Source organism: Pleurodeles waltl, chromosome 2_2 (genome assembly GCF_031143425.1).
Source record: "Pleurodeles waltl isolate 20211129_DDA chromosome 2_2, aPleWal1.hap1.20221129, whole genome shotgun sequence".
In the NCBI taxonomy this organism is placed as follows: domain Eukaryota; kingdom Metazoa; phylum Chordata; class Amphibia; order Caudata; family Salamandridae; genus Pleurodeles; species Pleurodeles waltl.
In genome coordinates, this window is record NC_090439.1 from 1,131,595,803 (window position 1) to 1,131,610,027 (window position 14,225).

At 46.6% G+C, this 14,225-nt stretch overlaps 1 protein-coding gene across 1 annotated transcript in view; it reads right to left on the reverse strand.

The window, feature by feature from the left end:
- Window positions 1–14,225, reverse strand: part of LOC138282944 (protein mono-ADP-ribosyltransferase PARP14-like) — a 570,373-nt gene that overhangs the window by 515,209 nt on the left and 40,939 nt on the right. The window contains exon 2 of the mRNA XM_069221010.1: window positions 3,959–4,177. Within this exon, the coding sequence (XP_069077111.1) occupies window positions 3,959–4,144 (186 nt within the window). The 5' untranslated portion in view covers window positions 4,145–4,177. The remainder of the gene's footprint in view (window positions 1–3,958; window positions 4,178–14,225) is intronic.

The following is a 14,225-nucleotide window of genomic DNA, read 5'->3' on the forward strand; positions in this document are numbered from 1 at the left end:
GGAATTATGAAGGTATGATAAGGACCCACATTTTTACACATTAAGGGCCACACGTACAAAGATCCGGTTTTGCGACTCGCAAAGTGCGAGTCACAAAACCGTATGTACAACAGTGTCAATGACACTGTCGCCGATTTGTAATGGGGTCGCAAATTACCTACCTCATGAATATTCATGAGGTACGTCGGAATTTGCGACCCCATTGGGAATGACGGCACTCACAGGGATGGTGGCCTGCTGGTGTCAGCAGACCACCATGTCTGTGACTGCTTTTAAATAAAGCAGTATGTTTTTTTTAAATGCAGCCCGTTTTCCTTAAAGGAAAACGGAATGCATTTCGAAAAAAAAATGAAAAGTTTTCTTTTAATTTTTTCAGAGCAGGCTTTGGTCCGTGGGATTCGGTATTAGGAAGGGACGCCCTTGACACGCCCCTTCCTAATACTGAATCGCAAAACCCAAACTACGATTCGGTTACAAGTTATTGAATTGCAGTTTGTACATCCCAAAAAGCATTTTTCTAGTCAGAAAGGGGCCGATTATGCGAATCGGCCCTTTTGCGACTAGAAAAATGCTTCGTACATCTGGCCCTAAGAGTATTTTCAGATAGTAGATTTGGGCCCTTTGTCTTAATTCAGATTTGGAAACCAGTTAGTCCTAATTTTTCTCATAGTTCATTTGCCCTCTGCAGCACAGACAGGTTCTTTGTACAAAGTGATGGCTCTTCACAGCAGGGGGTAAGGTTGTGGGCTCCAAGGAGGCACACTCACAACATGAGCACAAGTGCAAAGCTCTGCCCCTGGCTCTGTCAGCCACTTAAAATAAAAAAAAACAAAGGATTCAGACTCGCCACAGAAACTAGCAAATGTCTCTGTTAGCTCATGCCAATCCTCCACCATTCAACGAATGACAGTGTTCAGGAAGAACTCATCGCTTGTGACAATGTCACATAGAATTTCTAAAGGCGGGCGCAGCCAAGTTTGCCTCTGCAGAATCGCAGTTCTCCTCCTCAGGAATGCAGGCAAAACACTTCTGTCTGGGAACTGTTTCACAACCTCCACCTCATGCCATGTCAGACCAGGGGCAATCCAAAATGCATCCTATTGATAAGATACATACAGACTCACAAACAGCATTGATCCTGTTACATACCCAATGCATGCCACGCACTCAGCGCTCAGGGTCTGATTATGAATTGAACTTTACTCGAGCAGGCCTGTAGGCTTTAAACTCACCTCCTTGTGATACTTCCTCAAGAGATTTCTGTATTTTGGTTTTCTAGATCCCCAGGCAACAAGGACTCAGTCAACGTGCCAACCCGATACAGGAAACAAGTTGGACCAATACACAACTCACTGGGCAATAAATGCTTAAGGTCCATCTCTGGTAACGATCAGTCCCATGAGACATGACAGGGAGGATTACTGGAATCCCTAGTCCTCCTTCATATATGAACACACTCAAGGAGCACTAGAAATCTGAGAGTGCATTTCAAAATGTTTATTTTAAAATCCTTACTAGTCCTCAGTGTATGAAGTGTAGCCAAACAGAAGATAAACAAGGCAGAAAACAGTTTATGATTAGGATGAATCAGAAAATACTTTAACATGGTTGTTATATGTTATAGCACTAACACCCTCATTTGCTGTTTGCAGGGGCTGGGGTAGTTCTGGCAGACTATAAATACAAAGTCTATTCTGAGTTTCAAAGGGAGTGGGCACTTCCCTACCTGACTCACAACAATAAAGCCAATTGCTCCCTCTGAATAGCAAGGCTGCTCTTCTGTCACAGGGAGAACCTGTGAATGTGGAAGAACATACAGAACCCCTGAAGGGGACAGAGAAGGCCTCTATCCTCGTAAGAACCTTTGCTGCTCGCTGCTGCTGACGCTGGGCCCCTTCTGAAAGCTGCTGAAGTTGGGCCCCTCCTGCTCGCTGCTGCTGACGCTGGGCCCCTCCTGCTCGGTGCTGCTGAAGCTCGGCCCCTCCTGAACGCTGCTGCTGACGCTGGGCCCCTCCTGAACGCTGCTGCTGACGCTGGCCCCTCCTTAACGCTGCTGCTGAAGCTGGGCCCTTTCTGCTGAAGCTGGGCCCCTTCTGAAGGCTGCTGCTGCTGAAGCTGGGCCCCTTCTGAAACCTGCTGCTAAAGCTGGGCCCTGAACGCTGCTGCTGAAGCTGGGTCCCTCCTGCTCGCTGCTGCTAAAGCTGGGCCCCTCCTGAACGCTGCTGCTGAAGCTGGGCCCCTCCCGCTCGCTGCTGCTAAAGCTGGGCCCTGAATGCTGCTGCTGAAGCTGGGCCCCTCCTGCTCGATGCTGCTGAAGCTGGGCCCCTCCTGCTTGCTGCTGCTAAAGCTGGGCCCTGAACGCTGCTGCTGAAGCTGGGCCCCTCCTGAACGCTGCTGCTGAAGCTGGGCCCCTTCTGCTGAAGCTGGGGCCCTTCTGAAGGCTGCTGCTGCTGAAGCTGGGCCCCTTCTGAAGGCTGCTGCTGCTGCTGAAGCTGGGCCCCTTCTGCTGAAGCTGGGCCCCTTCTGAAGGCTGCTGCTGCTGAAACTGGGCCCCTCCTGAAACCTGCTGCTAAAGCTGGGCCCTGAACGCTGCTGCTGAAGCTGGGCCCCTTCTGCTGAAGCTGGGCCCCTTCTGAAGGCTGCTGCTGCTGAACCTGGGCCCCTCCTGAAACCTGCTGCTAAAGCTGGGCCCTGAACGCTGCTGCTGAAGCTGGGCCCCTTCTGCTGAAGCTGGGGCCCTTCTGAAGGCTGCTGCTGCTGAAGCTGGGCCCCTTCTGAAGGCTGCTGCTGAAGCTGGGCCCCTTCTGCTGAAGCTGGGCCCCTTCTGAAGGCTGCTGCTGCTGAAACTGGGCCCCTCCTGAAACCTGCTGCTAAAGCTGGGCCCTCAACGCTGCTGCTGAAGCTGGGCCCCTTCTGCTGAAGCTGGGACCCTTCTGAAGGCTGCTGCTGCTGAACCTGGGCCTCTCCTGAAACCTGCTGCTAAAGCTGCCCCCCCCCCCCCCCCTGCTCGGTGCTGCTGAAGCTGGGCCCCTCCTGTTTTGGTAGCATTGGCCTGAATATCCTCTCTCACCTCTAGTTCTCCGCCTTCACTTATATAAGGTTTGGTCAGACGCCTGTTAAAGATTTTTAGAGTAAACAACCAAAATGGAGTAGCGTGTTGCCCTTTCAGATACTTTTGAATTATTAGGCAGCGTTCTATTTGAAAGACAACAAAAATGTAGCAGCCAGGAATGAACCTTCTAGAAACTCTACTTGTTAATAATGGATAAGAATGATATGCCCAGAAGAGATGATTACGTAACAAGAATTAATTCCCATAAACTCGATTATCATATTTGCACGAAATATTTACAGAATAAAAAAAGACGCTAAAAATGTGCATTCGGTAAAATCATGGTAATTCACTTGTTAATATTTGACTAACACACATTTTATACTAAACTCAGAGGTCTCTGAAAGGAAACACATGGTGCTTAAAACACTTAGACAGGCACAAAGTCCTGTTCACTAAAATCACGGCGCCTCCACCTCTCACTGTACTGGCCAGGGTCACGTGGTCGTCTTTGGCTCAGCCAAGGGTCTGCTTTTGGAACTGCGACCTCCGAACCGGGCTCTGAGCCTTATTGACAGGTTTGGGCCTAGTCTATAGCGTGCTTGCAACACTGCATGGTGCTTGCAGCAGGATTACATCAGGGCCCCAGGTTCACCTGAAGGTGGGCCACTCAGGGCATGGGTACACCCCCTTTACCTTGCAGAGGGGCATTTGCTGCCCAATAATCTGCTTTTCAGTAATGTGCTGGAAACCTGAGTTTTTTCACATATCACTGGGGAGGACCTCACGTCTTCTACGTGTAGCGCCATGAGAAAGGTTCTCTGAAGGGTCCGCTGCTACCGTTCACTGAGGTACACCTGCCTCTCCGTCTCTAACTGCCACTTAAATTATTCATTCAGTCCTTACCAGTGAAGAGTTCCTTTTGTGCTCCAGCAAGAGTTTGATCTTTTTGACTACCCCACACCGTCGTTTCACCTCAAACTGAGCAGCCACCTCAGACATGATCCGCCTTAGGTCAAAGGTCGACACATCCCACTGCGCCATGTTTGGGATGAAGATAGTAGCCAACTTCTGTAAGGACTTTTCATACATCTCCAACGAGCTCTCCAGTGCTTGAGCCAGTGCCTGGATTTTGGAATAAATAAAAGACATTGAAACAAAGAGGAAGATACTCAATATAGAAAGCAAGGGAGTAGTAATAGAAAGGAAACTATAGTTGGATACTACAGTTGGACTCTGAAGCATCGGGTCCACGATTTCAACAGTACGAGGCCTGCTCTCACCTGTTTGCTATTATATTGGATTTACAATAAGGTGGTTGTCTCCATGTTGCCTATCAGGTTCTCCATCTGTGCCGGCCAACGGAGAACACAACCACCAGATATGAGTTAAGCAGAAACAGGGCAGGCAATAAATACATCCATCATCAAATCACAAAAAACAAGAAAAACATCCACTTTGGGAAACTAGAGGCTGTAGAGCCTCAAGGGTGAGCTGGCCTCCAAACAGAACCTGTTATACACACAAAAGAGCTAAAAGAGTCAAAGCATTTTCCAATTATCCCACATTTGGTCATCTCTATTTTTCCACCCTGCTCCTAGGCACACACAAAAGTGTGATGCGTTGTCCTCACACAGCACCAGGTGTCACGCTTCATCATAGACCATCCCCTGGCTCTTCAAAAGAGGACCTACGCCCTGGAATCAGGGAGGCACTTTAATAATAACTAATTAGAAAACAAAGTGGTAACCCAGTTATTTTTTCTTGTTGTAAAGGGTACCACTTGATATTAAAAACTGCGTGGGGAGTCGGGGAAATAGCATCCAGACCCACTATAATGTCAACATGTTCCTGCCTAGAGGCTCAACAGAGTCCATGGCATTTGTCATGAAGGACATCGGACCCTCTAATGTCAGAGAGTCAATGTATAAATATATCTCAATGTAAAAATATATCTGTCCAACACTGACTCACTTCCTCCACCAACTTTTTCCTGATTTGTTTTCATTGTTATTAAATCTTCCCACAGCCTGACCATAAGTTATCCATTGATGCCTATTATCTCTTACTCCTTATTGTTGGAAATTTTCCACTGAAACACTTGACTCCTCCGCATTACCTGCCACAGAGAATTAATCCTCTCTGGAGGTGCTAATTTCTGACTTCTACCTGCCTTCAGATCCCTGCTTGCCCCTCCCAAATTCGTCAACCAGGTGCGTAGCACAAGTGGTGCTGTTGGTGCAACGTACCAGGGCCCAGAGAAGGGATGGGGCCAAACTTCAATGGCTCTTGGAGACCTGAGGGGGCACGTAAGTAACCATGCTGTAATTCAGACTCTGAGCAGCAGAGGGACTGCGAAGGCCTCATTGCGCAAGCACTGGATGGCTGAGCAGTGTGCGTGCTCGGCATTGTAAATGCAGACTGCGACATTTGGGGCTGGCTGCCTGATGCCAGCAGAGGTAAAAAAAGAAGTTATGTCCATGCTGCTGGGTGGCTTCTGAAGACAAGACAGGCACAGTAATCACTGCATTGAGCCTGAAGGGTGGAGGGCAAATGAACATTTAGCATGGAAATCGTGCAACAAATATGATGTACAAGCATGATGAAAGGTCATCAAAATTAATAAAAAGTGTATTTTGTTGACAAGCTTTTCACCTTATTATATCAGATTATATACCTGCATTGATAGGTGTTTATTAAAAGTGACAGTTTTTAAACATGAGCTTAGGAACTTAGAAACATTAATGCTCCCACCCTCCACTCCGACAATTATTGAATTAGTGAACTAAGAGGCAAATCGGTTGTCATGTGCACGCTATATGTGGCCTATATTCTCATTTTGCACAGGGCAACATTATAATCCATTAAATCAAACGCAAGAGTGATTTGTTTACAGCACACATCCTCACGTGATTCAAGGTTTTTTCATATGCAATAATGAAAAAATAGGAGGCACAATAAAGTACAATAATTGCCTAGCATCACAAACTTTGGTCAAGTGGCCAAGTTGGGATTGACCTTAGTTTTCTGGCCTCACGTTGTATAATTTAGTGCTAGACGGGTATCCCTTTCCAGCTGGAGGTTGACAAAGTTTAGTGCTTTGTCTTTCTTTCTTGGTGTGTCAGATTAGACTGTGGGTGGCAGGCAGGAGCGTCAAGAAAGCTCAACTCAAGAGGACCTCGAGCTGAACCAGAGTCTTGTATGTGGCTTGAGCCTTGAGTGGCTCACTCACCCTTTCCCTTTATTCTAGGTATTCTGTGCCTGAAATAGGCTTAGATGCCACTGCCAGTGTGATACCTATTTTGTATATGAGAAGATCTTAGTTTGCTGACCATCTCGAACATGTGCTGCATGTGAGGGTTCCTTACACTGCTGCCAACTACTTCACATTGGGCCAGATGTACAGAACTCTTTAGCGGTTGCAAATGGTCAGATTAGCAGAGTTGGGCCGTTTGCAACCGATAAAAAAGAATTTCTGTATGTACAAAGGCCCAATTTATGATTCTGTAATTTATTGCTTAGGTCTTTGGAGGAAAACAGGGTGCATTAAAAAAATATATATATATTGCTTTATTTAAAAGCAATCACAGACATGGTGGTCTTCTGACCCCAGCGGGCCACCATCCCTGTGATTTTTACCATTCCCATTGGGTCGCAAATTGAAACCTACCTCATGAATAATAATGAGGTAGGTCTATTTACGACCCACTGCGAATCGTAAAGTGTGAAACACACTTCTGTAGAAATGTGTTTGTGATACCAAATAGTGAATCACAAAAATTTGCTATTTGGTAATCGCAAACACTAACTTTTGTATACTTGACCTATTGTGTGTGAGCTTCTTCAGATGCTGTCCATGTTCTGTGCATGCGAGGGAAGGCTGCATTATTTCTGACCAGAGTGGTATGTGTTCTATGGGTCTGAGAGAAGCGTGTACTTTTCCCTAGTGATGTATCGTGTTTTGAAATCTTGCTATACGTGAGCCTAGCTTGCACTCATACACCCCAGGCTGTTCCTCACAAGCACCAAATGTGAAATGCGATTTGTTTTTTGTATCTAAGGGGGTGTTAAATGATGCTGCTGAGTGCCACACTGGGCCCATGTCTTTGAAAGAAGCTTGCAGTGGCCCTGCAATACCATATTCTTTCCATGTCTTTGAAGGACGTTTGCACTGGCTGGCCCTGCAGTACCACACTTGTTCCATGTCTTCCAAGAAAGTTTGTACTATCCCTGACTACCAAATTGGTTCCAAGTCTTTGAAGAAAATTGCACTGGCCCTCATTTAGAGGTGGAATATGACACTGTCCATCCCCGACTGCTGACATCTATGCTGGATACGTAGTAGGCTGAGTACCAATGTTAACTTGTGTGCATAGTCTGGGATATATGTATTAGGAATAATGAGGGAAATTTTGAGACAGAAAATAACAGCATAGTATTTTACAGATGTAGTAGCAATGCAAATGTGAGAAATGTTAAGAACTGTTCAGCAATTGGGGAATATTGTAGTAAATGCAGGGAAAAGGGAAATATTGGAAGTGTGTTCAGGAGAGGTACAGTTTGTTTTCTAACCCATAGGAGGAATGAAGATGACAATTTAGATCCAGGCATTGTATTGGGTGTGTGTAGGAGGCTGGACTGGCTTGTAGTGAGTACCAAGGGGTACTTGCACCTTGCACCAGGCTCAGTTATCCCTTATTAGTGTATAGGGTGTCTAGCAGCTTAGGCTGATAGATAATGGTAGCTTAGCAGAGCAGCTTAGGCTGAACTAGGAGACGTGTGAAGCTACTACAGTACCACTTAGTATTCATATGCACAATATCATAAGAAAACACAATACACAGTTATACTAAAAATAAAGGTACTTTATTTTTATGACAATATGCCAAAGTATCTTAGAGTGTACCCTCAGTGAGAGGATAGGAAATATACACAAGATATATATACACAATAGCAAAAATATGCAGTATAGTCTTAGAAAACAGTGCAAACAATGTATAGCTACAATAGGATGCAAAGGGAAACATAGGGCTAGGGGCAACACAAACCATATACTCCAAAAGTGGAATGCGAACCACGAATGGACCCCAAACCTATGTGACCTTGTAGAGGGTCGCTGGGACTATTAGAAAATAGTGAGAGTTAGAAAAATAACTCTCCACAAGACCCTGAAAAGTGAGTGCAAAGTGCACTAAAGTTCCCCTAAGGACAAAGAAGTCGTGTTAGAGGAATAATGCAGGAAAGACACAAACCAACAATGCAACAGCTGTGGATTTCCAATCTAGGGTACCTGTGGAACAAGGGGACCAAGTCCAAAAGTCACAAGCAAGTCGGAGATGGGCAAATGCCCAGGAAATGCCAGCTGCGGGTGCAAAGAAGCTTCTACTGGACAGAAGAAGCTGAGGTTTCTGCAGGAACGAAAAGGGCTAGAGACTTCCCCTTTGGTGGACGGATCCCTCTCGCCGTGGAGAGTCGTGCAAAAGTGTTTTCCCGCCGAAAGAATGCCAACAAGCCTTGCTAGCTGCAAATTGTGCGGTTAGCGTTTTTGGACGCTGCTGTGGCCCTGGAGGGACCAGAAGGTCGCAAATTGGACCAGGAGAGAGAGGGGACGTCGAGCAAGACAAGGAGCCCTCTCAGCAGCAGGTAGCACCCGGAGAAGTGCCAGAAACAGGCACTACGAGGATGCGTGAAACGGTGCTCACCCGAAGTCGCACAAAGGAGTCCCACGTCGCCGGAGACCAACTTAGAAAGTCGTGCAATGCAGGTTAGAGTGCTGTGGACCCAGGCTTGGCTGTGCACAAAGGATTTCCGCCGGAAGTGCACAGGGGCCGGAGTAGCTGCAAAAGTCGCGGTTCCCAGTAATGCAGCCCAGCGAGGTGAGGCAAGGACTTACCTCCACCAAACTTGGACTGAAGAGTCACTGGACTGTGGGGGTCACTTGGACAGAGTCGCTGGATTCGAGGGACCTCGCTCGTCGTGCTGAGAGGAGACCCAAGGGACCGGTAATGCAGCTTTTTGGTGCCTGCGGTTGCAGGGGGAAGATTCCGTCGACCCACGGGAGATTTCTTCGGAGCTTCTGGTGCAGAGAGGAGGCAGACTACCCCCACAGCATGCACAAGCAGGAAAACAGTCGAGAAGGCGGCAGGATCAGCGTTACAGAGTTGCAGTAGTCGTCTTTGCTACTATGTTGCAGGTTTGCAGGCTTCCAGCGCGGTCAGCAGTCGATTCCTTGGCAGAAGGTGAAGAGAGAGATGCAGAGGAACTCGGATGAGCTCTTGCATTCGTTATCTAAAGTTTCCCCAGAGACAGAGACCCTAAATAGCCAGAAAAGAGGGTTTGGCTACCTAGGAGAGAGGATAGGCTAGCAACACCTGAAGGAGCCTATCACAAGGAGTCTCTGACGTCACCTGGTGGCACTGGCCACTCAGAGCAGTCCAGTGTGCCAGCAGCACCTCTGTTTCCAAGATGGCAGAGGTCTGGAGCACACTGGAGGAGCTCTGGACACCTCCCAGGGGAGGTGCAGGTCAGGGGAGTGGTCACTCCCCTTTCCTTTGTCCAGTTTCGCGCCAGAGCAGGGCTAAGGGGTCCCCTGAACCGGTGTAGACTGGCTTATGCAGAATTGGGCACATCTGTGCCCAAGAAAGCATTTCCAGAGGCTGGGGGAGGCTACTCCTCCCCTGCCTTCACACCATTTTCCAAAGGGAGAGGGTGTCACACCCTCTCTCAGAGGAAGTTATTTGTTCTGCCATCCTGGGCCAGGCCTGGCTGGACCCCAGGAGGGCAGATGCCTGTCTGAGGGGTTGGCAGCAGCAGCAGCTGCAGTGAAACCCCAGGAAGGGCAGTTTGGCAGTACCAGGGTCTGTGCTACAGACCACTGGGAGCATGGGATTGTGCCAACTATGCCAGGATGGCATAGAGGGGGCAATTCCATGATCATAGACATGTTACATGGCCATATTCGGAGTTACCATTGTGAAGCTACATATAGGTAGTGACCTATATGTAGTGCACGCGTGTAATGGTGTCCCCGCACTCACAAAGTCAGGGAAATTGGCCCTGAACAATGTGGGGGCACCTTGGCTAGTGCCAGGGTGCCCTCACACTAAGTAACTTTGCACCTAACCTTTACCAGGTAAAGGTTAGACATATAGGTGACTTATAAGTTACTTAAGTGCAGTGTAAAATGGCTGTGAAATAACGTGGACGTTATTTCACTCAGGCTGCACTGGCAGGCCTGTGTAAGAATTGTCAGAGCTCCCTATGGGTGGCAAAAGAAATGCTGCAGCCCATAGGGATCTCCTGGAACCCCAATACCCTGGGTACCTCAGTACCATATACTAGGGAATTATAAGGGTGTACCAGTAAGCCAATGTAAATTGGTAAAATTGGTCACTAGCCTGTTAGTGACAATTTGAAAGAAATGAGAGAGCATAACCACTGAGGTTCTGGTTAGCAGAGCCTCAGTGAGACAGTTAGGCACCACACAGGGAACACATACATATAGGCCACAAACTTATGAGCACTGGGGTCCTGACTAGCAGGGTCCCAGTGACACATAACAAACATACTGAAAACATAGGGTTTTCACTATGAGCACTGGGCCCTGGCTAGCAGGATCCCAGTGAGACAGTGAAAACACCCTGACATACACTCACAAACAGGCCAAAAGTGGGGGTAACAAGGCTAGAAAGAGGCTACTTTCTCACACAACCCCCCCCCAAACGAAGGACAATAAGGCTAACCTTGGCCAGTTGAGACTTTATTGTCTAAGTGGTGATAAGTAGAGAGTAGCTCTGCAATAGACTGGTTACTCCCTTTATCATCCACTATATGGTTACTTCCCTGTGGGGATGTAAACCACCCTGTTTGAAGTTTTTTAGCTAAGCAACAACGTGAAGATGTATTTTCAGAGTTTCTATCAGTAAGTTTTAGTTTAGAGCAGTGGGAATTGTCCACTGAACCTATTTGTAGTGATGGAAATGCCAGACAGGGATGCTGTCTCAGAAAAGCCATAGCTGGGCAAAAACTTTGTCCATATGGCTGGAAGAGAGAACAGGGATGCTGTTTCTCTTGGGTTGGAGCAGGACAGGGATGCTGTCCTATGAGCTCCACACTAGGGCAGGGATGCTGTCCTAAGTGTTGTGAGGCAGTGCAGGGTTTCTGCACTAAAGTTTCTCTGGGAGGGTTGGAGGGATGCTCCATGTTAACTAAAATGGTCTTTTTGTCACCAATGTTAGTTATCCCACAGAGAGGTACTTCCACCTCAGGGAGTACAGCTTTGCCAGCTGATGCTTCCCTTGGAACAGGTGCCACCCCAGGAGAGGTTTCTCCCACCACAGGAATGGTATCCTGAATGGCAGGGTGGTTAGGGGATACTGTGATACCCTTTTTACCTGTTGATGGAGAGGGATCCTGAGTTTTCAGGCCTTCTCTCCTTTGCTTTTTCATTTCAGTAGAAATGAGAGGGAACAATTCCTCAGGGATGCCCAGCATGGCTGCATGGGCATAAAACTCTACATCAGCCCAACCTGAGGCCTCTAGGTCATTACCTAAGAGACAGTCTACAGGTAAGCTAGGTGATACCACCACCTGCTTAGGGCCAGTAACTCCACCCCAACTAAACTGAATTATAGCTAAGGGAAGAAACTTAGTGGAGTTATGGACATCAATAATCTTATACTGTTGTCCAATGATGTGTTGATCAGGGTGCACTAGGTTTTCAGTCACCAAAGTGATACTGGCACCTGTGTCCCTGTAGGCCAAGGCCTGAACACCATTTATTGAAACTGTCTGCCTGTACTTATCCATTGTAAGGAGACAAGCAGCCAGTGTGGCAAGGCCAATGCCACTAGGTGTGACAGAAACTGTCTTGGGACTGACTACCCCAGTTTCTATGATGGACCCATAAGTGAACCCAACTACACCCTTTGCTTGACTGTTGCCAGCAGTCCCACCACTAGTACCACTACTGCTAGGGGCACTAGAGCTTGATGTATTAGTGGTGGTAGGCTCAGGGGGTTTACCTGGACAGGACTTATCCCCTGGCCTATGGCCTCTATTTTTACACACAAAGCACCAAGGCTTTTTAAATTGTGTAGGTTGAGAAGAAGAGGAAGAATTAGTTTTATCCCCACCCCCTGAAGAGTGTTTAAGATTTGAAGTGGGATCTTTGGTTTTACCCTTATCCCCATGCTTATCTTGAGATTTTTCACCCTCTTTCTTCTTAGTGTTCTCTTTGTCACCCCCTGTATGAACTTTTCTGTTCACCCTTGTTCTGACCCATTTGTCTGCCTTCTTTCTCAATTCTTGGGGAGAGGTCAGATCAGAGTCCACCAAGTACTGGTGCAACAAATCAGACACACAATTATTAAGAATATGCTCTCTCAGGATCAAGTTATACAGGCTGTCATAATCAGTAACTTTACTGCCATGTAACCACCCCTCCAAGGCCTTCACTGAATGGTCAATGAAATCAACCCAGTCTTGTGAAGACTCCTTTTTGGTCTCTCTGAACTTTATCCTGTATTGTTCAGTGGTTAAGCCATAACCATCCAGGAGTGCATTCTTAAGAACTTTGTAATCATTAGCTTCATTTTCTTTTACAGTAAGGAGCCTATCCCTACCTTTTCCACTAAATGATAGCCATAGGATAGCAGCCCACTGCCTTTGAGGGACATCCTGTACAGCACAGGCCCTCTCAAGTGCAGCAAACCACTTGTTAATGTCATCCCCCTCCTTATAAGGGGGAACTATCTTGTCCAGATTCCTGGAATCATGCTCTTTTGCAGGATGACTATCGGGAATACTGCTGCTGCCACCATGGGTTTCTAAACCCAGTTTCTGTCTCTCCTTCTCTACTTCTAAAGTCTGTCTATCCAAATCCAGCTGTTGCTTCTTGAGCTTCAGTCTGGTTTGTTCCACTCTCAATCTATTGAGCTCCCTTTCTAACAATCTGTCATCAGGGTGGGTGGGAGGGACATTCCTTGAAACAGAAGTATGGTGAGAATGGACAGAAGGAGACCTGTCCCTTACAGAGGGCACCCTAACAGCTTGGCTAACAGTATAATGTGAGAGCACACCATCAGTATGGTGTGATTCAACCTCTGTACCAACTATGCTAGACTGTCTAGTAATGGGCAGGCTAGGAACTTTCTTTCCTAAATCTTTTCCTGGGGGAGTCCCTGGATCAGATTGGGAACCATTAGCTACTTTTTCAACAGATGAGGCACTTATAGCCTTATCTTGTTCTCTAAGCATGTTAATTAACAATTCCAAGGAAGGATTCTTCCCTACACTCAAACCTCTCTCTATGCAGAGACTCCTTGCTCCTTTCCAGCTAAGGTGATCATATGCAAGTTTGGACAGATCAACATTTTGGCCTGTGCTAGACATTTTTAGAGAGAGTTAAAGTGATAGAAAAAGAGAAAAAAAGTTTGTCAGAGCTTTTAGAAAGACAGAGAAAAAAAACTTTTTAAACTTTTTAGAACTTGTTAGAAAGTTAGAAGTACTTTTCAGCACTTAGAAAAGAGTGAAAAGAGGAAATGCAAAACTTTTTGGCTATGTGTATATACACTGACCTTATTTTGTATATTTTTCTCTTATGAAAAGTACAATGACAAGAGTGGTAAGTAGTCTCAAAGCACTTATCCCACCGCTGCACAACCAATGTAGGAGGCTGGACTGGCTTGTAGTGAGTACCAAGGGGTACTTGCACCTTGCACCAGGCCCAGTTATCCCTTATTAGTGTATAGGGTGTCTAGCAGCTTAGGCTGATAGATAATGGTAGCTTAGCAGAGCAGCTTAGGCTGAACTAGGAGACGTGTGAAGCTACTACAGTACCACTTAGTGTCATATGCACAATATCATAAGAAAACACAATACACAGTTATACTAAAAATAAAGGTACTTTATTTTTATGACAATATGCCAAAGTATCTTAGAGTGTACCCTCAGTGAGAGGATAGGAAATATACACAAGATATATATACACAATAGCAAAAATATGCAGTATAGTCTTAGAAAACAGTGCAAACAATGTATAGCTACAATAGGATGCAATGGGGAAACATAGGGATAGGGGCAACACAAACCATATACTCCAAAAGTGGAATGCGAACCACGAATGGACCCCAAACCTATGTGACCTTGTAGAGGGTCGCTGGGACTATTAGAA